Source organism: Carcharodon carcharias, chromosome 32, assembly GCF_017639515.1.
Source record: "Carcharodon carcharias isolate sCarCar2 chromosome 32, sCarCar2.pri, whole genome shotgun sequence".
NCBI lineage: Eukaryota > Metazoa > Chordata > Chondrichthyes > Lamniformes > Lamnidae > Carcharodon > Carcharodon carcharias.
In genome coordinates this window covers 17,683,866-17,711,042 of record NC_054498.1, presented here as the reverse complement: position 1 = coordinate 17,711,042, position 27,177 = coordinate 17,683,866, and the positions used below count along the sequence as shown (strand labels likewise).

Genomic DNA, 27,177 nt, shown 5'->3' with positions numbered 1-27,177 from the left:
AGCAACAACAGCAGCTGTCAATGTGACAGAAGCAACAACAGCAGCTGTCAATGTGACAGAAGCAACAACAGCAGCTGTCAATGTGACAGAAGCAACAACAGCATCTGACAATGTGACAGAAGCAACAACAGCATCTGTCAATGTAACAGAAGCAACAACAGCAGCTGTCAATGTAACACAAACAACAGTAGCTGTCAATACCACACAAGCATTTACTACAGCTGCTGGTACAACTCAAACAACTGCTGCAATCACAACAGCCTCCGCCAGTACAATGGCACAACCAACTTTACTTGTGACGCCCTTGGTGTTTAGTATAATGAAAACTTTTACACTACAGTTAGCTGATAATACATCACTTGAGTTCAAGCAGCTAAAAATGAATATAGAAAATCAAGTAAGTTTGCTTGTTCTCTGATAATCTATTTATAAATTAGGTATTATTTTCTGCAGCCATACAAAGTGGATATCTCAGCTAATGCAGTTTTTAATGGAGCCTTTTAATTTTCTCATTAAATGGTGAATTTCAGCTGTTTAATTTTGTAATTATTGTAAATGAAAGCTGTTTTTTTCTTAATCTTGCCATATTTATGACAATGTGATTGTGTGCAGATGGGAAGTTCCTCACTGACTCATTTTATTATCATTCTTTTCTCTTAGTCAGGTGGTTATGGGTCTAACTCCCATTGTGAATTGAGTATATAAGCAATACACTGCCACTCCAGCAAATCTGAAATAAATTCAGAGAATGCTGGAAATACTCAGCAGACCGGGTAGCATCAGTGAAGAGAGAAACAGAGTTAACAGGATTTTCCAATTTGGGTTGCGAATCTGACTTTGGCATTAAATCCACGTCCTGTCCCCACATCTTGTCAGAGCAGTGATTTGTTGCTAGGTTGGCTAATTAATGGCCAGAGGGTCTGTATACAGTCTAATTTTGCAGTGTATGCAATCTCGCAGATGGGTTCTTGAAGCTGGGGCGGGTGGGGGGGGGGCAATTGGAGACCCTCCAGCACAAAATCACCTGAAGCCTGCGATTGCAATTAAGGAGGAGAGAGGGTACCTCAGTCTTGAGGCATCCTCTCGGCATTTTTAATTGATTTGGAAATAGAAATGGCCTCAGCTGCCTGGCCACCATCCTGGAAGAGAGATCTGGAGGCTGCAGCAGATGTACCTCAGGATGATCCAAGAGCATGGTGCCTCCAGACTGACTTGAAAATTCCAGCTGACCTATATAAATGTCATTATTTGTCCTTTCAATTGACTTAACAAGTTATCCGATGGATAAGTAACACTCTAGCTGTATTAGGAAATTCTACACCAGTCTGCCTCAAGCTCCTCCCCAATTTATTCATTCATTCATTCATAGTGTTCTATGTGAAGGAAGGTCCTTTGCTTATCATTTACTGATGCTTCATCCTGTGCAATGTTTTTCAGTGATGGTTTGCCATTGCCTTCCACAGGGAGAGGAGGCAGCTCCCAAGTTTACCTCAGCAAGAGTGGGAATTGAATCCATGCTGTTGATGTTATTCTGAATCACACATTAGTCACCTAGACAACAGAGCTAACCAGCCCCCTCCTCCCTTCCCATACTGGCAGCCAAAACCCTACCCAACGTTTCAGGTCAATGATCTTTCATCATCATTAATTCTGTTTCTCTCTGCACAAATGCTGACTGAGCTGCTGAGTATTTTCAGTATTTTGTGCTTTTATTACTTGAATGCGTTATTCAGGCTGACAACTCAGTGAACTACTGAGGGAGTGCTGCACTGATGGAGGTGCCATCTTTTGGATGAGATGTTAAACTGCATCTGTTTTCTCAGGTGGATGTAAATGATCCTGTAGCACTCTGTGTGGAGAAGATAGGACAGTTCTCCCAAGGAATCAGCAACATTTATCTCTCAACTTAAGACCTAAAAAAAAGGGTTGTCTGGTCAGTTTAACATCTCCTCGAAAAAAACAGTACCACTGACAGTGTGGCACTCACTTGCCCCTGCACTGGAGTGTCAGAGATAGATTTTGTGCTCAAGTCTCTGCAGTGGGACTTATACTTCTGACTGAGGAACAAGAATGCTATTAGTTGTCGCCCAGCTGACACTATATGACGAATGTTAAAGATACTATCATTACTGATTACTTGTAAAATGATTCCAACTAGATCCTAATGTATTTCTTTTTATTAAAGCTTAATGAGCCATACCGTAGAATTGCGCCTAATGGTTTCCAAGGATATGTGGTCAACCAATTCAGGTAGGCAATGGGCTCAGGGTTAGTTAATGAATCGAAGTCTTTCATCCACAAGCAAATGATGGAATTTGGAGAAAGACTTCAGGAACTCACTTCAGAGTTCGCCCAGGCTAGCGTTTTGTAACTGCACCTGACACTTGACATAATATCATTGAAAGGGGAATGTTGGCATAGCACTCTCCTGTGATAAAAAGCAAAATAAACCAAAAATTGTCATACCACAGATGCGACTTGTAAATAGAAACTGCATTTCCTATCATGAGGAGAGGTTGAGTAAATTGGGCCTGCACTCATTGGAGTTTAGAAGAATGAGAGGCAACCTTATTGAAACATATAAGATCCTTAAGGGACTTGACAGGGTGAATGCTGAGAGGTTGCTTCCCCTGTGGGAGAGTCTAGGACCAGAGGGCATAATCTCAGAGTAAGGGGTCACCCATTTAAAATAGAAATGAGGAGGAATTTTTTCTCTCTGAGGGTAGTCAATCTGTGGAATTCTTTACCGCAGAGGGCTGTAGAGTCTGGGTCATTAAGTATATTCAAGGCTGAGAAAGACAGGTTTTTAATCAGTAAGGGAATCAAGGGTTATGGGGAAAAGGCAGGAAAGCGGAAAGTATCAGATCAGCCATGATCTCACTGAATGGCGGAGCCAACTCGATGGGCTGATTGGCCTACTTCTGCTCCTATTTCTTATGGTCTTATAGTCTTATTAAAAATGCATTGATACCAGTTAAACTTATAGTGCACTCACTTGTGAATTATTAGGAAAACAGCCTAAGAAAGATGGTGTAAATATTTTCTACCTTTGTTTCTGGTTGATACAAATCACATTGTATTGTCAAAAGAAGCAATATTGAAATTTGGAAGGCAGGACTTACAAACAGAATGTGACATAACGCCCAGCGCCTATAATCATTGTGATCAATCATTGATGCCTCTGATCACTTGATTTACAATTTCAACAATTTCCTTCAGGAACACGGTGGGTGGGATACATTTTGATGTGTTGTGGTGTGCTGAAATAAAACACAAATGAGAAAAACAAGACCGGCCATTCAAAAGCAGGCCAGTGCTTGCTGTTTTGAAAGCTCTACTCTCTTACGACAATGCAGTTCTCACAATAATCCTGGATGTGAAATGAAAAGACTGTTGCAATGAATATATTTACATGATTGATATAATTAATCTTATTTCAGAAATGGATCTATTGTGGTGGACGGTGGCATAACTTACAAAGTGGGTGCTGTTCAGCTATCCGGCACAGAAGCGGTAAAAGTGTTGGTTAATGAGCTGCAGAATGGCACGGGTTTAGGGGGACTGCAAATTAATCGTGCATCCATCCGGTCTGGTGGTAAGTGTTAGATGTTACAAGGTATGCAGCACATTTCAGAATGTAGGGTTTGCCCCACATGGGTCCCTGTGAAACTTGGCACAATAATGAGCAGAACTGAAGCTCCATGACTAGCCTGGTCGGTGGTGGTGGTTGGGGTGGAGGGGTGGAGGGTTCTGTGTACTGTAATGATTGGATTGGGAGCTTTTCCAACATTCCTTCCAACACCAACAACAAGTATGTATGTTGGGAAGAAGTAGAGCGGGAGGACGATCATGTGGTATGTAAACAGGGGGAGGTGGGTGGCATAGTGGTGTTTTCACTGGACCAGTGATCTGGGGACCTGGGTTTGAATCCCACCATGGCAAATGGTGAAATTTGAATTTCAATAAAAATCCGAAATTAAAAAGCGTAATGATGACCATTAAAAACCCATTTCCATTAAAAACTCATCTGGTTCACTAATGGCCTTTAAGGGAAAGAAATCTGCCATCCTTACTTTGTCTGACCCATGTGTGACTCCAGATCCACAGCGTAAGTTGAATCTGAAATGGCCTAGCAATCCACCTGGTTGTATCAAACCGCTATAAAGTCTAAAAGGAGTGAAACAGACAGGTTTTTAACGGCACTGTGGGTGTACCCACACCACATGGACTGCAGTGGTTTAAGAAGACAGCTCACCACCACCTTCTCAAGTGCAATTAGGGGTAGGCAATAAATGCTGGCCCAGCCAGTGAAGCCTACATCCCAAGAATGAATAAAAAGACACTGGCAAGGACCAATTGGCTGAATGGCCTATTCCCGTACTGTACAAGCAAACTTCTACTAGGCTTTAACTCAATACATTAAAACCTTATTCTGCATTTGGCACCAGCTGTGATGTTGGACAAAAATTTGAACAAACAATATTCGCAAGCCTGTGTCAATCCCAACACAAAGGCGGCCACACTTTTGCAGTTAATGAGAATGGAAGGGTTGAATTTCTGAATGTGCAATTCAGAGAGGGTCCTCTCCATTGGAGACTGCATATTGGGAAATTGTTTCCACACTGCCCATGAACTTTTCCTGAAATGCAAAAAAACCTGTCACCAGAAAACTGGGTGGACTGTGTCTGCAGGTTTCCCGATCAGAATTCCTATTATGTGAGACCCCCCACCAGGAGCACAGAAACTGTAGTGTTTCCTGGGCCAGGATTTCCCAGTCGGCGAGCGGAGGGGGTGGGGTCCACTCGCCGATGCGTAAAATGCTGCAGGATGTTGTCAGGTGGAACTCCCAACGTCACCCCGCCCCATTTCAATTTTCAGGTCAGAGGGGGCTCAGCCGAATCAGCTGTGCGCCCACCAACCTGTCAATGGCCAATTGAGGCCATTGACAAAGTAGTTAAAGTGATTAATGGACCTGCCCGTCCAACCTTAAGGTTGTCGGACAGGCTGGGAGCCCTGGCAGGCTAAAGAAAAAGCATGAAAACCTCATCCACAGGCGGGTTGAGGTTTCACGTAGGTTTTAAAATTTTAAATAAAATTGCCAAAGTGATGGACATGTCCCAACTCATGTGACAGTGTCACATGAGGGGACGTGTCAGGGAAGTTTACTTTCTCTGTTTTTAAAAGTTTTTCAGACAGGAGCCAATCTCCCTGAGGCGGCACTTAGCCTCAGGGAGATGAGCGCACTCTTTCACGCGCACGCGCACAAAAAAGTGCACTCTCGGCTCAGGGAATCCTCCCCTGCCCACATAGCGTTTCCTTGCGGACGTCACACTGGGGCGAGCCTTAATTGACCCGCCCACTCCTAAACTTCCCCCTTAACTTGGGTGGGGGGGAGTTCTGCCCATGATCTACTTTATTAGCTGAATGTGCATTAATATGTTATCTGTTTTTCAGATATCACTGAGAACAATCTGCAGCCCATCGATCTGAAAATCTCCTTTATAATAGCAAACAGAGCTTTCACTGAAGGCCTCAAGAAGAATACTTCGGTTGAATTCCTGAGCCTGAAAACTTCAGTTATTAGCTGGGTATGTAATAACAAACAGCTAGTACTTCCATTTCAATGTGTCAGGCTCATTTGGAAACCTCAAACAGCCTAGATCAAGAGTTCAGTTTTTCTGAATGACTTTCTCTTTTGATTCAACAGCTTGAATTGGTTCTCAAATCGGGATTTGATCCAAATGTACTGCCTGGTTCGACTGTTATGTTCAGGTACGTCCACTTTAATCCTGAGTATTTTCAAGTTTTTGGAGGCTGTCAATGATCCAGCTGCCGGGGATGTGTAGCCAAGTGCATTAGAGGTTAACATTACAGGTTAATTTGTTTTTTATTATTGAATCCCATTGAGAGCAAAAGGACACAAGTAACATGGTCAGAGTGAATACATTCTCTTGAGTGTTCCCCAACTTGAACATGGATAACTTGGTGCTTGAATCAATAGACTTCAGCCAAATTTGCCTACTAAGCTCAGAACCTGCGAGTTAAGAATGAAAGTTTCTCCACCGGTCAAACATTGGAGTAGGAGTCAGCCAGACGAGCGCTCGAGCCTTTTCTGACACACATTACGATCTTGGCTGATCTTTACCTCAACTCCACTCTCCTGCCCCATCCCCATATACCTGGGTTCTTTTCAGGTCAGAAAATAATTTCAGATTGCACATTAAGCCCACCTTAATTCATCTGTACAGAAAAACCCCCACAGCAGTGGTTGACTGGTTTTTAAATATTGTCCAGCATTTCTGGCCTTCATGGCTCTACTTGAAAGTCCACTCCATGTGTTAGTAACTCTTTTGGGGACAATTTAAATATCTGGAAATAAAGTTTGCCAGGAAAATTGGGAGATGTGTGAAAGGGAGGGTTGATATAATTTCTCCCATTTCCTTCCCGCTGTTAAAGTTAAAAATTAGCCCACATAATGTGAAGAATAATTTCTTAGAATCATAGAAAGAATCATATGGCACAGAAAGAGGCCACTTGGCCCATTTTATCTGTGCCAGCTAAAAATCCCATTTTCCATCATTTGGTTCACAGTCCTGCAGGTTACAGCACTTGAGATGAATATCCAGACACCTTACAAATGAATTGAGGGTTCCTGCCTTTACTACCCTTTCAGGCAGAGGGTTGCAGGCCTCCACCATCCCCTAGGTGAAAAAACCTTTCCACATCTTTCCTCTAACTTTTCTACCAATCACTTTAAATCTATGCCCCCTAGTCACTGTCCTCTCTACTAAGGTAAATAGGTCCCTCCCATCCACTCTATCTAGACCCCTCACTACCTTGCACACCTCAATCAAATCTCCCCTCAGCCTCCTCTGTTCCAAGAAGAACAACCCCAGCCTATCTAATCTTTCCTCATAGCTGCTATTTTCCAGTCCTGGCAACATCCTGGTAAATCTCCTCTGTACCCTCTCTAATGAGGTGACCAGAACTGCACACAGTACTCAAGTTGTGGCTTAACTAATGTTTTATGTAGTTCCAGCATAACCACCCTGCTCTTATATTCTATACCTCAGCTAAGTAAGGAAATGATACCATATGCCTTCTTAACCACCTTATCGACCTCCCCTGCTACATTCAAGGATATGTGCACATTCACTTCAATGTCCCTCACTCTCTCTCCACCCCTCAGTATTCGCCTGCCAGCTGTGCATTTCCTTGCCTTGTTTGACCTCCCCAAATGCACCATCTTGCACTTCTATAGGTCGTATTCCATTTTCCACTTTTCTGCCCACCTGACCAATCCACTGATATCTTTCTGCAGTTTATGGCAGTCCTCCTCGCTATCAACTACATGGCCAATTTTTGTGTCATCTGCAAACTTCTTAATCATGCCCTCTACATTTATGTCCAAATCGTTAATATATTATCACGAAGAACAAGGGACCTAGTATTGAGCCCTGTGGGAAACAGTCTTCCAATCACAAAAACACCTGCCAACAATTATTCTTTGCTTCCTGCCGCTGAGCCCATTTTGTATCCAGCATGCTACATCTCCCTGTATCCCATGGGCTTCATTTTTTTAAACAGTTGGCCATGTGGGACCTTGCCAAAAGCTTTGCTAAAATCCATGTAGACCATGTCAACTGCACTACCTTCATAAATCCTCTCTGTTACTTCCCCCAAAAAATTCTTGCTATCAATATCAAAATTGTCCTTCATTCATTTGAACATTTTGTCCTGCTCTCACAATTTAGTTTGAAGATTTACCTTTCTTTACCAGTTATTATCTTATCTGTAAGATGACCCCTTTCCTGACAGTAAAGCATAAATTTCCCCGGCCTTTCCTCACAAATCAGAACTCAAATACCAAGGGTCAGACTTGTACGCTCTTTTCTACGCTGACCCTAGCTCTTGATTGCCTGTGTTTTGGAGAAGCAGCCTGGGCACCAATGTCTTTTCCAATGCATCAGTGAATACGTTTTGAAGCGTTCTGTACAGTTGATAAACCCTAATGTTCAGTTGGTTCTTACCTATAGAAACATTGACCTGAAAGTCTCAACAAATTCTTGGACTGTGACAAAGAAAAAAAAATGCCTTGGCTTTTGGCATAGTTTAATATTATAAGAAAAAAGAAGTCTTGCATTTATACAGTGCCCTTTACAATCTCAGGACGCCCCGAAGTGTTTCACAGCCAATGAACCACTTTAGAAGTATAGTCACTGTTGCAATGTAGGAAATGTGGCAGCCAATTTGCACACAGCCAGCTCCCACAAACAGCAAGGTGATAACGACCAGATAATCTGTTCTTGTGACATTGATTGGGGGAATAAATATTGGCCAGGACACCAGGGATAACTTCCCTGCTCTTCTTCAAGGTGATACCTCAGGATCTTTTAAGTTCACCTGAAAGGGCAGATAGAGCCTTCATTCAAGGTCTCACCCCAAAAAGCAATCTTCACCCAGTACCACGAGCCTGCACCTTGATCGCTGTTCTCAAGTCTTGGAGCGGGACATGAACCCCGCAGGGCGGAATTTTACAGCCCCTCCCGCCAGCGGCATTTTCCACTCCCGCCGAAGTCAATGGACTTTTGAATGGCTCACACTGCATTTTAAGGCCCCTGCTCCTGCTGCAACAGGGCTGTAAAATTTCGCCCACAGTCTTTTAACTCAGGGGTAAGAATACTGCCCAGCTGAGCCACATCAGTGTAAATGCTGCATTAATGTACAGATACTTGGCTAAGATGCACATACTGCACTAAAAAATTTCTACCCAAACTTGACATATGATACTAAGATAGGTATACTGCGCCAAAATATGTGTAATGCACCTTTGGATATTTTGCATTAAGGTATGCACCATGCTAAATTACATTGCACACTAAGATTCACTAAGAAAGGTGGAAAGCAAGAGTTCTGTTTTAAGAATGCCAGTTTCCTGAGGCTTTGATTCCAATCCTGATGCTTATTTAATCAAATGCGGTGAGCTTGCCACTGGAAAGGGATGCCAAATGACTTAGCAAACATGAGTCCACCTAGCAACCAATCAACTATCACATTTCTGCTTACGTTTCAGCAATGATTCAACAAAGGTACAGGTGCTTGCACGTATTCAGATCAATACTACCAGACTGGAAGACCGACCACTCCTGCGTGATCTGATCTTTAATAATGTTAGCAATTCAGATTGTGGTATCATCAAATCCTCCATTCAAGTAAATGGTAAGTGCCTGTTTGTGCAAATGCGGAATCGCATTTATATATAACACCTTATCACAGCACTCAGAAACATCTCACTGTGCTTCATCTTCAAAAACAAATTGATTTAAAGTCCAAAGATTGTTGTCGTCTAGGCAGACCAAAACAACATTTCTTACACAGGAAAATTCCAAAAAACTGATAACTTGAAACCCAGTGCCCTGTTGTCCAGGCAATGGGAAAATTGCTGTATTTCAAGTAGAATTCCATCATTAAACTTCACCACCTTTCTACCTCTATCTTCCTTTCAGATATTCCTTACAACCTACCTCTTTGACCTCACCTTTCCTACCATCTCTTGATATGGCTTGCAGTCAACTTTTGTTAATATACCTGAGAAGCATCATGGGGCGCTTGCTATATTTAGGGGCTGAATCAGTGCAAATTGTTGTTAACAGTTGAACCCACTGACAGCCCCCAATGTCAGATCTGCAAAATGGCATCTTACTATTACACTGGCCACTTACTTTGATCTTAGAGGTGAGGCTTGAACTGTCTGACTTAAGGGCCAAGAATGCTACACATTTCTTGGTACAGGACTGTCAATGCCACAGTGGATGTTAGGGGCCCTGCCTCCATTGTGTCCCTTCACTGTCTATTTTTCAGGTGAGGTAAAAGAGAAAGTTGGAGTGATGCCTGACAGTTTTTATATTTGCAATTGAGTGTAGGACTCATGGATAAAACACATCCCCATTCCCTAAACTGTTTCCTGTCAAGGAGAAAATTGTTCACTGGACCACATGTAGGGACAGTTGAAAATTGTTTCTTGACAACGTAAAAGCAAGAACTCATCTTTAGATGTCGTCATTTATAACCTCAGGCTGTCTTAAAGCACTTTCAAACAATGAAATATTTTTGAAGTGTATTTACTGTTGTAATGTTGGAAGCTGCAGGAAAGGACTAATTCTCTTTTGAGGTTGCTTTCAGAAAGAACGATGACTAGTGAAATCATGCTGGATGACATTAATGGGCATGTGCTTATCATGCACCTTGGAAGGTCCCTTACGCTCAATACTAAATGTGTTGCCTGTTCCAATAAAACAGAGACCAGTGAATTTCACGCAAACTTTGTACACTAACATTGCGCAACACAACTTCACTCGGCTCCCTTTTAACATAACAAATGCAGCTTTGATGCATTTGATTCATTCTTGCATGTATTTTCTCTACAAACCTTCCTTCCTCTTGTCCTAATTTTTTATTGCATTTTTCTATCAGCCGGCCTTGCCATGGTAGATTGCTATGTTAATAGTCCCTATTCAGTTATATCATGTCAACGGCCATGATGTGAGTGCAGCCTCTGGTCATTAGGTGGCTCTGTGGAGTACTTTTTTGAAGATTCTCTAACATCCCACTCACCGGGCAGGATTTTACATGTCGGTGAGTGGGGGGGCGGGGCGTAAAATGACGTGGGATGATGTCAGGCAGAACTCCCGGCGTCACTGCGCCCCATTTAAATTTTCAGGTAGGCGGGGGCGCAGCGAAATCAGCTGTGCGCCCGCCGACCTGTCAATGGCCAATTGAGGCCATTGACAGAGTCAATTAAGTAGTTAAAGGACCTGCCCGTCCAACCTTAAGGTTGTCAGGCAGGCCAGGAGCCCCAGCGGGAACTAGGAAAAGCATGAAACCTCATCCACGGGCGGGGTGAGGTTTCATGTAGGTTTTAAAAAATTTTTAATGAAGTGTTTGTGAACATTATGGACATGTCCCATCTCATGTGACATTGTCACATGTGGGGGCTTGTTAAATAAATTTTATTTTTCTCTTTTTAGGTTTTTAACATTTAGAGCCCATCTCCCTGAGGCAGCACTTAGCCTCAGGGAGATGAGTGGGCTTTCTCGTGCGCATGCACGAAAGCGCGCACTCTCGATTTTGAGATTTCCCTCTGCACCACCCCCCCTCCCACCCACACAGGGAGCGTATAGCACTTCTGTGCAGACTTCACGCTGGGCGGGCCTTAATTGTGCGCGCCCGCCCTTCAACTTTACCCCCAACAGTCCACCATCTCGTTTTTCTTATAAAAAAATAAGTCGCAGGGATTTTACTTGTCTATATAAACGGAACTATATTCCGTATTGAAGAACATAGCGAAATGGGAGGGCTGAGATGAAGGGTAAAATTCCACTTTCGTAGCAGCGTAGAACAAGAAATAATGCCTCTGTAACTCATTCGACTTTTGCCCCCAATTTAATTTTCCATTGTGAACTGCTGATGCCTTCTTTGTCTCCTGCCCAGGTCATATTTCACGTATGCCCTTTCCCAAATGGCTTTCCAGTTTGTGCTAAGCGTTGATTTTGCAAATAAAAAAAGACCATGTTTGTTTTTTTAAAAGAAGTTCAGCTGTAAATGTACACTTAGGCCTAGTATATTGTGACCTTTCTTTCCTCAGGTGAAGATTTTAAAGCTGACAAGTTCCAATTGAAACTCCGGTTTACAAACCTAGCTTTTGAATCTGCTCTGAGCAATAGGTCCAGTCCTCAGTTTGAAAAGCTCTGCACATCTATTACAACAGTGGTAAGTAGTGAATTTAGACCTGGACACTGTGCGAAGATAACATGCATGTTCTAAAACGGCAAGACGTTTTAACTTTCCGTCTTCTCTTAGGTGTGATGTTTAAATATGGCTGTTTGCTACCCTCACCAGATTATCAGGAAAAAAGACAAGACAGTGGATTTATAGACGTAATACTAATATTTCGTCTTTGACCAGACATAGTCGGTGCTTATTTAGTCAGGATGTTAAACTGATCACATGTAGTGTTCTGTTTATCGTCATGCAGTGAAGCTACCCAGGGAACTTGCCCTGCACTGGGAACTATCCAAAAATGCCATTTGAATCACAAACTCCGGATGGTTCCGACTGGGTTACACTAAAAGTGATATTACCTGTTAGAGCAGATTGCCCACTCCCATTGGAGTCTTATTCATCACAAGCACCCATCAGGGAGCTTTGAACATGCTCCAGGCAAATCTCCATCTATTATGATGAATGGGTGGAAAATGGTAGGAAGTGTCTTCATGATTTCAGGTGCTTGGAGTGCGAGGCTTGTCCTCGGGTCACAAAGGAAAATAGCCCCTGCACCCTCCGAGCATTTTATCATACACCACAGCTGCAGCAGCACATGCTTGCTGCCACTTCAGAGAGCCAACCCTGCAGATTGCCTGAGGTCAACATTGCAAGATAGTACTATTGGAGCAAAAGCTTTAAGCAGCCCAAGGGCCTCTGCCAAATGCAGAGCCACCATTCTGTGTGGCTATTTCTTCATTCATGTTCATGTAGTAATGGATGATAGGAGGAGGAAAGTTTATGTGAGGGTGGGGGAGGCCCAGGAGTTCTTAGTGTGGTTTTAAATTCCACCACAGAGGTGAACCTGTTCCATTGTGAGCCCCGCTTGAGTTTTCCATCAGTTAAATCCATGCAGGATATATGCTGCAGGTTGACCCCTGTCGCTGAATTCCCCAGGAGCCCTCCCATCATACAGAGCTCCACATCAAGAGTGGTAAATCGCCTTACACACTGAGGGAGGGGCTCATGGTCAGAGAACCAGATGCAGTGACCTTTGCAAGCATCTGTATTTCCCCCTTTAATCACACACACCCCCTGGCAGAATAAGCGGCACTTACCATCCTCGAACTAAACCTGTCAGAGGATTGGTTGCTGGCTTGGCTTAAAACACCGGCAAACTTGATTACTCTTACGAAAGATAGCAGAAAATTTGGTTGAACTTAAAGTTTTAAATAAGATGCAAGGCCAGACTGTTTGAGCCAGTGAGTTTGCAGCCGCTGCTCACTGCTGGTGCTCTGCTGGTATTGATGTTAAGTATTTTGACATTGTTTTCTTGTGCTGTAGATGAGAAGCATCTTTGCAAGTGAATCTAACTTCACTGAGATCATTATCAATGAATTCAGGTAAATACCATTCTTCTTCATCACTTGAAAAGATAGAAAATACTAAATGGCACTGATATTTGTTCGTACTGGGTCATAACTATATAGCGGCAGGGAGTCTACTCCAAAGGTGCGCTGGATAATCGCCTTCGGAGGTTCCCAGGTAAGGTTTGCACGACAATTGCCCTGAAGTGCCAACTATCCTGGGCAATTGCCCTGCACTGGGAACAACCAAAAATGCCATTTAAATCACAAACTTCCAATGGTTCCGACTGTTACACCAATAGTTCTGCAGAGAAAGTTAGAAGGATGAAGAGCACTTCTAACTTCTGGATGACTATTATCCCCACAGGACTCCCCACCCACAGGACTTCCCCCACCCCCACAGGACAACCCCCCCCGCCGTACCCCGATAACCCCACCCATGGGACTCCTCCAAAACACCCCCCCCCACCCCCCCATCCCCGTCCCCGTCCCCTCCAGCAGCTCAACATTTATCCCCACCAGGCCCCCTCAGACCTGACTGGACCCGACCCAATGCCCGAGACCCTACCCCTCGCCCCCCTCCCCCGAGTCCTGACACCCTCACCCCACCACCACCCCCCACCCCGGCTCCCAAGCCCAAACGGACCTGACCGAGGCCCAGTCACCTCACTGAGGCCCTTCTGCATCCTGCCCCTCCACCACGGGGACTGAACCACTCACCCTCCCCCCATCTTGTGACGTGCCCCTGACCTCCGATCCCCCCCCCCAAAGACTCCCAGACATCTTAACCACCGCTCCCCCACTAGAGATCCAGTTCCCCATGACCTTTGACTCCCTTCCCTCCCCACGCTCCCCACCCCCACCAAAATCCTATTCAGTTAGGTTAGATACTTACCTTCTTTCCTGCTCTGTCAAGGACCTTTATTTTTCAATGGACCTTTAAACTTACCTGGTTCACGGCAGCTGATGCTGTGAGAAAGGAGTGTGGCCTCCTTCACTTCAACTCAGCGGGGCTTTAACACTGGGCCCCGGGGGCGCGCTGCACTGCCTGGATTCCACTGGTCAACACCTTTCTTTCTCTCTATATCTAGGACGGGATCTGTTGTCACTGATACAGCAGTAGTATTCAGAGAAGGAGCAACAAGCAGTTCTAGCGTTATCCAGAAGATCGTTGCAAATGAAGCAGCATTCAGAAATGCCAATTTAACTTTGGACATCAACTCCCTTATCAACACAAGTATGTTACCTCGAAGAGTTATGCCCACTTCTCTTTGTACGTGGTGCATTGCACATAGCGAATCTTTACTGCAAGGAAAGAAGCACTGACCACCCTTTATATCGCTCTTGAAGCGACAGAAAGGCCAGGGGGATGTAATGTGAGCAGCCAATCCATCACCCGTCTGTATTGCATCTATAATTTCTCAGCGTGGTGCATGTCCGGAATGGGTTGCTTGAACGTAATGAGGTGAAGGTCTACCATCGTGGCATGGGCAGTGACCTGGCAGACTGCGCCACCAGTATTGAGGTCAATTGTTTTCCTTTTCCTGATCCATGCATTGCTCTTTTAATGGAGACAAGATGATGTGAGGTCTGGATCAGGCCAAATGCCTGATACATGTAGAGTTCACTGTAAAATGTACCACAAAACTTGCATTTGTATAGTGCCTTTACCATAGTGAAAGCTTTCATCGGAGCATTATGAAGTAAATATGACACCATGTCACCTAAGGTGATATCATAGCAGATGACCAAAATCTTGGTTTAAGGAGCACCTTGAATAAGGAAAGCCAGGGAGAGAGAGGCGCAAAGGTTTAAGAAGAGTGCTGCAGAACTGAGGGCTTACGCCCTCAGGCAAGGCCACCCACGGTGGAGCAATTTAATATCAGGGATGTGTGAGAGGCCAGAATCAGAGGAATGCAGATATCCCAGAGGGTGTTAGGGCTGGATAAGATTGAAATAGAGAGCAGTGGAGTGATTTGAAAACAGGGATGAGAATTATTAACTCAAGGCATTGCTTAATGCCTGAACATGGGTCAGCAAGTACAGGTTGGTAGGTGGACAAATCTTAGTGTAGGTTTTTATTTTATTCACTCATGGGATGTGGGCATCACTGGCCAGGCCAGCACTTATTACCCATCCCAAGTTGAGAGGGCATTTAAGAGTCAACCACATTGCTGTGGGTCTGGAGTCACATGTAGGACAGACCAGGGAAGGACAGCAGATTTCCTTCCCTAAAGGGCTTTAGTGAACCAGATGGGTTTTTACAACAATGGTTTCATGGTCATCATTAGACCTTTAATTCCAAATTCTTTTTGACTTCAAATTCCATCTTCTGCCATGGTGGGATTCGAATCCAGGTCCCCCAGAGCATGGTCAGAATTTTCCCATCGGCGATTTGGGGGCAGGATCCGCTCGCCGATAGGAAAATAACGCGGGATGATGTCGGGAGGAACCCACAATGTCGTCCCGGCCCCTTTAAATTTTCAGGAAGGCAGGGGGGACAGCGAAATCAGCTGTCCGCCCGCTGACCTGTCAATGGCCAATTGAGGCCATTGACAGGGTAATTAAAGTAATTAAAGGCCCTGCCCATCCAACCTTAAGACTAGCGGGAAGGCAAGGAGCTCTGGCGGGCTTCTGGAAAAACACGAAACCTCATCCACCGGCAGGATGAGGTTTCATGTCCTTTTTTAAAAACTTTAATAAATGTAGTGTTATATTTATTAACATGTCCCATCTTGTGTGATGTTGTCACATGAGGGGGACACGTTAATAATATTTATATTGTTCTATTTTTTAAGTTTTATAGACTGTCACTAATCTCCCTGGGACGGGACTTAGTCTCAGAGCGCACTTTGAGAGCTGGGGATTCCCTCCCCCCGCCCGCATAGGGAGCGCATAGCGCTTCCCGTCGGGCAGGCCGCTGGGCGGTCCTTTATTGGCCCGCCCATTCAAAATGGCGGCGGACCCCAGCGGGGGTCAGCTGCCCACCTGCCGCTGAACCGGTGGGGCTCACCCACCATCCAAGGGCAAAATTCTACCCCATGATTCTGGGTCTCTGGGTTACTAATCCAGCAACAATACCACTATGCCATTGTACGCACAGTATCACCCAATGAGGGCCATATTTACAAAGATGTTCTCTATATTGGCTTTCAAAACCTTGGGACATCCCAAACCATTTTGCAACCAGTGAGGTAATTCCAAAGAGTCATCGCTGTGGTACTGAAGAAAACATACCAGCACGTAGCAGGCTTCCACAAACAGCAAGGAGGAAAATGACCACATAATTTGTTTCAAGTGTTTGTGAGAGATAAGTATTGGCCAGTACACTAGGGAGAGCTCTCCCACTCTTCCTTGAAACAATGTTGTGAGATCTTCTACCTGAAAGGACAGACAGGACCTCGATTTAATGTTTCATCCAGAAGACATTAATCGAATTGGTCAGTGAAAGCATTAGCTTAGAGGGACCCCCTGTCATAAAGGTTTTGTATAAGTTGTTACAGCTAGTGGTAAAGGCACAGTTACCAGTGTGAGACAAGCTGGACAGAACTTTGGATTTGTGCTCAGAAAAATTCTCCACAATTCTGCAATACTCGTTTACATGCTTTAATTTAAAATGAAGCATTTGAAATCAGGTATTGTCAATGGTGCAGAGAACGACAACAGTCAGAAAATTGGAAAAATGTTGAAGCATTATGGTGGAATATACAATATGCCCTTTACTGTAAAGAAAAGCCACGCCCTTAATCCAACAAAGGAGAATTGACCTTTGATCCTTTGTTGGTATTTAATGGATTATATTGGATTATGGGTAGAATTATGCTATTGTTGCACCCTCAAAATTGAGCAGTTGCGAGCCATTCAGGCTGAAGATCATAGTGGTTACTGTATACCCATCAAATGGGTTGTGAATGGACCTCAGCTATCATTAAAAGGGGAAAATGATTCATGGTGTGCATATTTTAAATGGGCTTTGGGGAAAATGCAGAGCAGACAATACTGTTTTATGTGCTGTTAGCTGCCGACTGCATCAACTTGAGAGAACTGAATACGTTAAAATTGCTCAGGTGTGTTGACCAGGATTCTTTCTTTCCATTCACAGCTACCATCACTCCTACAGCTCCCAACCCTGAGGCTACCACCACAGTTAACCAGCCAGCTCCAGCAAGACCCTTCCCAGGATATGCTATTGCAATCATTGTTATGTGTATATTGGCTATCATTGCTCTTCTGTTACTCATCGTTCTGGTGAGTCTGTGAAATCTTCTGCTCTGGCTATTGGTCCATGTATGCAAGCAACCATCATGGCAGCACTTTTAATAATGAGCGGAGAATTTAACCATGCCTCCTCCTTGTTTCCTGCAGTTTGTCAAGACCGGCTATTGTTCCAAAGTGGCGAATGCCTTTAGGTTGGAAGCACCTGATGATCTGGACATGAAATTTCCAATGTTTGGGGTAAGCGTCAGTTCTACCTTACTCAATCTGAACTCAGGAAGACCAGAATGGAAATTTCTCTTTGAGTATGACTGCAGCCCCAGTGTTTGTAAAGGAGTTACCTTGGCCATGCCTTTGCTATTGGCTCAGTTTACTGCTTTAGACTTCAAAATTATACTCATTCACTAAAATCATGCTTCGAATTCGATGCAAGTCCCTACCGGCAGGATCATGAGGTAACAAGGTTAGCTGGCCATTTTGGGCTTGCGTTTGATTATAGAATCCTTAAAGAAAAACTATTATGCTATGTGATTCAACCCCAGTAAAAAGAAAACAAATAAATTCACACTGTGAAACCTATCCTGGATGCTTGAAAAGGTGGCGGAAGCAGGTTCAATGGTAAGTTCCAAAATACTTCAAAGGGAATTTAAAAAGTTTGCAGGGCAATGGGGAAAGAGTAGGGGACTGGGACTAATTGGATATCCCCTTCAAAGAACTGGCACAGGCACAATGGGCCAAATGGCATTGAAAGGTTCTATGATACAAGACGTGTTCATAGATAATAAACGAGGATTCATTGGGCAGAACTCAGCCCCTGTCGGGCGGGCACAGCGGGCGGCGGGGAAGCCGACAGCTGCCCGCGATCGGGGCCGTAAGGCGATTTCACGCTGGCGGGGCCAATTAAGGAGAGGAGGAGGGTGAGCAGGGAGAGGGCAAACTTCACGCCTGCGCGCTTCAGAATCTCCATGAGGCACAGAGCTGCCTCATAAAGATGAAGGGCAGAAATCCTGCCACCCCCCCCCCCCCCACTACCCACCCCCACGACCTGCCCAACCCGATCGGCGCCCCCAATCAGGTCCGCGCCGCCATTTTACATGACACACGCCCGGAAGCTTTGAATGCAGACTGGGCGGGTGCAGTTCCCTGAGTCAGGGATCAGAGGTGCCTCAGGGAGATTAGTTTAAAAATTTAAAGGAAGAAGAGAAAATATTTTAAGACACATCCCCTCATTTGACAGTGTCACATGGAGCTGGGACATGTCCATAAACTTTTTCGACAATTTTTATGTAATTAACGAACCCTTACTGAAACCTCATCCCGCCCGAGGACAAGGGTTTCCGTAAAAACGCAAAGGCCGCCCGGCCTTTTCGCCAACAGTAAAGTTGGACGGGCGGCGAAAATTTAACTTAATTGATTCTTTAATGGCCTTAACAGGCCTTTAAATTGTCGATTTCCACCCCCCTCCCTGCTCCGAGCGCGCGCCCACCGACCAAACTATCGCGCGACTGCGCAATGACATCGGGAGGCTGACCCCACGCTAGTTTATGCTCGAGCGGGTCAAGCGCCCGCCCACCAGCCAAGGTGAAAATTCTGCCCATTGCCCCCATGATTCACAACATAGACCTGTGATGCCAGAAAACTTAGGAATTATTCCACAAATATATCTATCCTTGGTGATAAGTTATGGATAGCTTCAAAAGGGCGGCAGTAAAACAACTTCCATTTTTGTGTGAAGTAGAATGTGCAAAGTTCAAGGAAATCTCATTGCTAACTTATGCAGAGAACGCGCTAAGATTTCCCCTGTTTAATGCCTTCCTGCAGCAAGTATCCAGGATGGGTTTCAGTGTGAACTCGTTTGTTCCCTTTTTAATGGGGACCCTGTACTTTGAAGCCTTTTGGATGACCGGCTTTTATTAAGGCTGTGAAGCAGGGAATGGTCGATGGGGGTAAGGGGACGAAGGTGTCTGTTCGGAGCCCTGGTGTTTGGGCAAATGTTGACCTATGGAGAGAGTTCAAGGGCTGTGGCAAAGCTGGGAAGCTGAGCATCAGCCCACTTCGGACCCTGTGATCTTATCAGACCTCCCAAGTAAAACACATTACAGTTTACACGGAGAGTAGGGCTGGCCTTCATAATCTCAAGTAAATGTGGATAAGCAGAATTCATTTTCACACGCCCAGCCACAAGAAATAACAACTGAAATTGCTGAAAACACAAATAAGACCAGGCAGCATCCTGGAGAGGAAAACAAAGTTAACATTTTAGATCCACGACCACTGATCGGAACACAATCCTACAACCCCTACGTATCTTATTATGCTTTCAACCTTGAACCTGTTAAGATACAATTTTGAATACCGTTAAGAGAAGTGTGCTTTCACACTCCCCTCCCCCACTTAGGATTATGATAGCCCAGGACAGGGGTCAGCAACTGTGGCTCTGGAGCTTTGAGCACCTCATTTTGCGGCTCCCAACCTTTTGCAAATTGGGTCGCATTAACCACGAGAAAAGCCTTAGAAAAAAAATTAAGTCAAGGAAAATAACTGCCATGTTTTTATTGCGAGGAACAAAGACAATCGTTATGTTGCATTTTAGGGGGGGAGAATTTTCGGCCCGCTGACCGAGGCATAAAATGACGCGGGGTGACATCACCACGCATCATTTAGATTTTCAGAACAATCAAAGGCCTGTTAAGGCCATTAATTAACTCATTGGCTCTATTGAGAAAGCTTAAGGTTGGCGGGGGTGGGGCAGGTGAAGAGCCCAGGCGGCCTTCGCATTTTTCATGGAACCTCATCCACGGGTGGGACGAGGTTTCACGAAGGTTTTTGAAATCTCGGAAAAACTTTTAATAAAATTAATACCCATGTCCCAGCTCGTGTGACAGCTTCACGTGAGGGGGCATGGTCTAAAGAGTTTTTCTCCTTTATTAAACTTCAGAAACCTAAAGTTAATCTCCCTGAGGCACCTCTGTGCCTCGCTCCCGACTCAAGGAACCACCCCCCCAACCCCCGCCCGCACAGGGATCGCCCAGCACTTCCGGGCGTGCATCATGCTGGGCGGGCCCCCACACGACCCCACCCCAATGGGGGGGGAAATTCTACCCATGGTTTCTAATGATTATTTTAAGGAAAAGAGCATTATTGTGCTCTAAATAAACCTGTTTGAGTGGTATAGTGGTATACCTAAACCATGGATAGTACCTTTGATTCGAAGAACAAGTTTTATGGCTGTGACCCTTATTGTTTCTGATACAGATGAGATGATAAATTATTCTGAATGCGCTATTCGAAGCTTGTCACGAGAATCAATAGCCGCAAAGGTTGTCTTAATTCCACCCAACTTAAATTAAAGCTTGTTTTAAAGATGATTTTTACTGACAAAATTACAGTTAAAGGATGCAATAAATCAGTGTATTTTAATTTTTTTCTATCAATGCATAAAATCAATCCATCTATTTTCTTTATTATATATGTAAATCATGCATTCTACCAGAGACACTTGGCAATTTGTCAAGCATTTGGTTCAGAAATGTTAAAATTTTCATCTTGCAGACCCCAGTAATTTTTAATTTGGGCAAATTTTGGGCCACTTTTTGAAAATGGCTCTTCGGGTAATAAAACGTTGTGGACATCTGGCCTAGGCACCATTTGGGAAAAGTTGGATTCCTGGGTTATTATCACTAAGCATGTTCTTTCACCTCTTTGCTGTAGCCACTTGGTATCCAGACATCTTTGTTAAAAGAAACTTTCACTGGGCAAAATTTGGAAAAGTCACATCTGAGCCATCAGGGACAAACCATGAATTGAACTTTCCTCAAAGCATATGTGCTTCCAAGAAAAAAGCTATCCTAATTTAACTAGAATTTCTAATTATTGCCATCCACTTATTGAGGTGGTTTTTCAGCTGTGGGGCGGGGAGGGTGGGTGGGGGGTGGGGAGTGGAAAAAATTGTGTTCATTGTTTGTTTCCTTTGAGCCTTCCTGTCCTGATTGCCCCTGACAACCAGCAGGCCATTAGTTTCAAAGCTGCCAGCATCAAAGGTGGCGCCAGTCGTCACAGCGTCAAGCGGTTGAAATTAAGGGAGAGCGCTTCCCACAGGTGTGCCTGCATCAAAGATGGCGCCAACCATCACAGAATCCATGGGTCGAGTTCTACAACTTCCTCAAACTGGCACTCTTTTTGGCCTCTGCTATAAGCAGTCAGTGATTAATTAATTTGCTGTTGTTTGTCAAATTAAAAATGCAGCGACTGCCTGACGTGTAACAGTAAGCCTCCCACATTTTCCTGTAAATATGGGGTAATGAGCTCAAAGAGATGTTTTCTTCCCCAGTGAGGGGAGTTACTGAATACAAACAGTTTGTGCACCCTTGACCTCTCCTCCTTTTCCCAATATCTCAACATTTGTTCATGTATATTCTTTTTCCTGGGTGGGGGTGGGGATGGGGGAAGGCGGTTGGTGAGTGGGGTGGGGTGAGATTTTCTCGCGGTTAATTTTCACAGAAACAATCTTACATTCTCTGACTCTGCCACCACTAGCCGGACCCCCGGGAGTAGGGCAACAGGTGTGGGCAGTTCTTTGTGAATTGCCAGTAAACTGCAGGGCAGCACAGGCTGACCTTGGCTGCCGACAGGTTTCACTGCTAATCTCAGTGCCGCCATTGTTGAGAAGGGCCAAAGGAAAAACAGTTTTAAGCGCTGTTTTTGTGAAACCTGCATGGACTCCTGCTGGCTCTAATATTGAGGGCCTTGTCTTCAGAATGATAGGGGTTGAGTGTATTTGGTACAGAGTTGGATGGATTTTGTTGGACAGGGGAGCTGAGGGTTATGGCGGGTGTTGGGGGGGGGGGGTGGTGGTTGGCTGACAGGAAAGTAGAGTTAAAGCACAACCAAAATAGTCATGATTTTATTGGATGGTGGAGCAGGCTTGAAGGGCCAAGTGGCCTCTTCCTGCTCCTAAGTCCTATGTTCCTATAACCTCCTGGCCATCTAGATCAACCCTGTCATTTCCTGTGGGGGAAACATTATCAATCAATCTGTATCTTATGGTTTCAATGTGTCGGAGGTTTAACCCTGGGTCATTTGTCTCACTCTAGGGACGATCGTACAACTTCCAATGGTGAGATGTCAAGGAGGCAAACAACATATACTTTGGGTTGAGAGAAGTAAACTGGCGTGGATTATGAAGAATACGTAGGAAGGCTATTGATAACAATGCTTATCTAACAGGCTACCCAAATTAATTCAACGCAAGTGCGTTCATGTGTTATCTTGCTGCTCCAGAGTTACTCTTAAAGTGGTTGCCTTTTCGAAGTGGGTGATTTTACTTGGGCAACCACTGGACACTTTCACCACAGTGGAAAACAGATGCTTTGTGTAGCTGTATGGGCAGTGCCTATCCAAAGTTCCTTGTGTTGGTAGTTTTTGCCTCAAATGTCAGTTGTGTGCTCACTGTGTAAGCTCCCCCCCAACCCCCGCCCCTTAGCTAATAATTACTTCCTTTGTGTTTCTGTGGTCAAAGGTCAAGTCAATGTAAATGAAATTTCTTATAAAAATTCACAATGGTTTTGAGATAACCATGCACTGCATGGGTTTGTGTTTGGAAGCTAATGGACTTTTGCTCACCTCCATTATTATACCCTGCTTCTATCGAATAGTAACTCAATGAAATTGTAGCCATATTTAAAAGAGTTACTGGCACTGTTTCAAAGGCAAAAACCAAAATTACTGCAGTCCTGTGAGTAATTTGTTGGGTGACTGAATAGCATAAAGGTTAGGACGCTAATGGAAAAAAAAATACAGCAGTTGAAGGCAAGTCTGTGGCTCAATATAGCTGCAGGCATCAAGATGAAATGAGGGTGTTGAGTGTATGCATGTCCGCATGAGGTGGAATTTGCTCATTTGCGGATGAGAGCATGCGTTCGGTGCTATGATTTTCAGGAGTATTCAGGATCAGGAGAACCGCTGTGCATCGTTTCATCAAAGATGTACTTGCTCTGCAGAAGCTGGTTATCCCGATGCTCATGTCTTCTATCAGCACAGGAGCACGACATGAGCAAAAGGACAACTTAAAATGCAACCAAACTTTCTCTAATACTCAGAAAATGGATGATATTTGCACATGACACTGCTGTTATTCTTACCCTAGTTCCATAACTCACCTTTGGTACCATGCATTCTTTTTGTCACACGGCACAATGGTAGATACTCCATGGAGTCATAGAGTTATACAGCACAGAAACAGGCTCTTCGGCCCGTTGTGTCCGTGCCAGCCATCAAGCACCTATCTATTCTAATCCCATTTTCCAACACTTGGCCTGTAGCCCTGTATGCTACGGTGTTTCAAACGCTCATCTAAATACTTGGCCAGCATGCAGCAAAAAAGTTAAACAACCAAAATAGCCTCATCAGAAAGGAGGTTGTTTGAACTAACATTCTTGTGAAGAGGTGGATTTAGTGATTAGACATGGATGGTACCAAAGAACATCCTTGATCTTTCCTATATTCGATGTAGCTGTTTTGCGAAAGAGCAAAGCATGCTACTTGTGAAGATGGCCAACCTCTACATGCAACCAAATGTAGAACCCTGCACCGCAAGCTTATAGTGATTATCCAAGGTGCCCTCAGGACGATTGATAAAAATGCTTCCAGGCCAGAGATGTTGTGTGAGCCGTTTTGCCAAGGCGTCTGGGCTGAGATGCTAAGGTGCAGACGCTCAGTACATTCGTTAGCAGGAATTTTTCCTTTCTGCAGGGCCATCAGCAGTTTAAATAGCAAAGCGAGGAAATTAGGACCTTTGTGTTAACTGCTCATGCGCCAATGATACGAGGCGCTCTCTCATTGTCAGTTAATCTGCAACAAAAGGACAATACAAAGTTTAAGGCAGGTAGATTGGCGTTTTTTTGATGATTATCTACTTCATGTCTTGGATTGTGCTAATGTTCAAGGATTTTTTTTTGTTTTTACTGTTACGTATTATAATTAGTCACTGTGAAACTCTATTAAAATCAGGGGCCATTCAGGGATGAGAAGGTTGTTCTAATGTGGGACGTGGGCATATGATAACAGTGGAAATATATTACAGATCTGACTGGCTATCATTCCAATGCTGGTCTTTTGGAGACCTATGTCTTGGGTATTGGTCAAAAAAGGATTCTTGGGCTGTTCTAATTTGAAATTATTGTGCTCAGGGCTGTCTTAGAAATCTTAGCTTGGATAACTTATAATAAAATATAAACTAGTCACTTCTGGTTACAAAATGTATACTGGTGCAAATATGGTATGCACAAAAAAAAGGTTTTGTGACTAGAAAGTATTTAAGACTCCTTAAAAATCTCAGTTTACACTGCACTTTACTTCACAAAATGAACTCTCATCACAAAACTCGGCAAAATTGGTTTATAACTGGTTAAGGCCAGTTTTCAAATTGAACTGGTGGAACAAGCTAGAACGAACTTTGCTGAGCTTGGTTTCAGTGGGATACCTATGTCTGACAACTTCCAAGTCTAAGGCAAAGCATATATGTGTTTACTTTCATTTCTTACTGTCTGAAGCACTATTAAGATTGATGAAAATGTGCCTTGGATTTTTTATGAAACCCTTACCAGAGTTCAGATGGCATAAAGTGCTTATCAAAAACAAACACGTAACTCAAAAGATGTTTTTCTGACCTCATGTAATTTTTTTTTTGTGTAAATGCGGTATATATTGAATAAATATTTCTTACAAATCAGAACTGTTGACATTTACGGTTAATTCTTTGGTTTTAATGAGAATCTTTTCTTTTTGCGTCTCTCAAAACCAAAGGGATTTTCTAATGAAAGACCCCTTAACCCAACTCATATATTTACCTTTTATAGCTTCTGGTAGCCAACACTGACTCCACTCGTCTCTCATTGTGTATTTGTGAATGTGCACTTTCCCTTGGAGAATCCCACCACCGTCCACATTGACCTCCCCCATCTCCTCTTTCCTGCCCCACATGTCCATGTGATTCTCCACTTCCCCACCAACAACCCTTGCTGCCCCTTCTACCGATACCGTTGTGCCCTCATCCTTCCACCTTACTTGGATCCTCTGCCCCCTGTTACTCTAACCATCCCATCCTACCATGCCCACCCTGAATTCGCTCCCAGGAGTCAGATATTGACTCCACTGACCCTCCCTGCGAGCACGTTCAGCTGGACATTCCCCCCACCCTTCAGGCCTAGACATTTCCTTGCCCCACCCCCATCACCACTCATCTGTACCTCCCCACAGCGACATCTCTGGAAAAATGGTGGAGTGTGTGCCAAAGTCCCTGGAACTATGCTGTAGTTCATCAGGCATGAGAAGATTGTTCTAATGTGGGACGTGGGCATATGATAATGGTAGAAATGTATTACAGATCAGACTGGGTATCATTCCAATGCTGATCTTGTGGGGACCTGTGTCTTGGTATTGGTCAAAAAAGGATTCTTGGGCTGTGCTAATTTGAAATTATTGTGCTAAGGGCTGTCTTAGAAATCTTAGCTTGGATAACTACGCCTGTGTCTGTGTATCCTTGTCCAGTCTTTTCTTTTAGAGGTTTCATATAAGCCTCAGAGTTGATGTCTTCATCTCCCTTCGTCCGATGTCCTCTGCACTCCATGTTCCTACCACCCGGTTCTAAGTTCAGGACATTGGTCCAACTCACAACTGGTTACATTTTGGCACAAGTATTAAGATAATACGTATTAAAAAGAAACAAAGGGAGGCATTACAGAAACACACAAAATGTCAAAGTGCCTTACAGCATCTCATGATTTTGAACACCTCTATCAAATCCCCTCCGAGCCTGCTCAGGAGAACAACCCCGGCTTTTCCAACCTGTCCACATCACTGAAGTTCCTCATCCCTGGAACCACTCTTGCATATCTTCAAGAGTGACACGAACTGATACTACAGCAATGATGGATGGTAACACCCAAGCTGGGCTTGAGATCAGCGATCAGAAAGATCCATATCACACAATTTCTGCTTTTCTCTTTGCATGTGCGCTGTGACTTCAAGTGAGCGGGAGCTACATTCAAATAAAATACATCAAAATTAAGCACAGAGCAACTTTCTGTTGAAAGAATGTTATAAATATAAGTCATGTTAAAACTTGAAAAGCTTCTCCAATTAAACATTGTTACAAATCAGAGTCTCAGAGTTGATTATCCCTTCATCCCGAATTCTGAAATGAGAATCCTTATTGGTGACAGTAATTATATTTTATTCAGTATAAGTTAAGATTTGATACATGCTAATGTCTGAGCAGTAGTATCAAAGCAGAGTTGTGGGTAGAAGTGTGATACTCACACAATCAATGCCTGGTCATGAACATGTACACTTGCCATCCCTCTGCCCACCTGGGCTCAAGAGAGGGGGGTGCAGACGGGTGCCAAACACCAGGGCCCGTGGACTAGGGGAGCAAGGCTGGTGTTGGAAATGGTGTGCACACTGAGCAGCGGACCTGAAAGAAGGGCTTTTTTTTAAGAAAAAATTGCTTCTATCAGCCTGACAGATCTGACTTTTTTTAAACTGGTCTTTAACTCAGTTTCACTGATAGTAGCTGCAAATAAGGAACTACTGCTGCTCCCAATCTTTGGGCAGCTTCGTGGTTCCGTTTGTTTCTTTTGAAAAGCCCGCCAGAAAACCTTTTTAGTGGGCGGTGAGGGGGTGGTGGGGGGCAAGAATGGAGGGTGGGTTGGCTGAGGTTAGGGTGGAGTGCAGGGGGTTGAGAGGGCCACTTTTAAGATTTAGTAGCACAAAATTAAATACTGTACACTTCTCAAAATTCTCTTTTGAATTTGGATCAACATATAAATAGCAGTCT

At 44.1% G+C, this 27,177-nt stretch overlaps 1 protein-coding gene across 1 annotated transcript; it reads left to right on the top strand.

Annotated features, from left to right (window-relative positions):
• Nucleotides 1-39: 39 nt before the first annotated feature.
• Nucleotides 40-26,497, top strand: LOC121271943. Its single transcript, XM_041178199.1, has 12 exons — nucleotides 40-397; nucleotides 2,186-2,250; nucleotides 3,441-3,595; nucleotides 5,455-5,588; nucleotides 5,708-5,772; nucleotides 9,074-9,219; nucleotides 11,645-11,769; nucleotides 13,105-13,163; nucleotides 14,219-14,364; nucleotides 17,230-17,375; nucleotides 17,493-17,582; nucleotides 22,436-26,497. The coding sequence occupies exons 1-12, from the start codon at nucleotides 275-277 to the stop codon at nucleotides 22,460-22,462; spliced, it is 1,281 nt and encodes a 426-aa protein (XP_041034133.1). The 5' UTR covers nucleotides 40-274; the 3' UTR covers nucleotides 22,463-26,497.
• The last annotated feature ends 680 nt before the right edge of the window (nucleotides 26,498-27,177 follow it).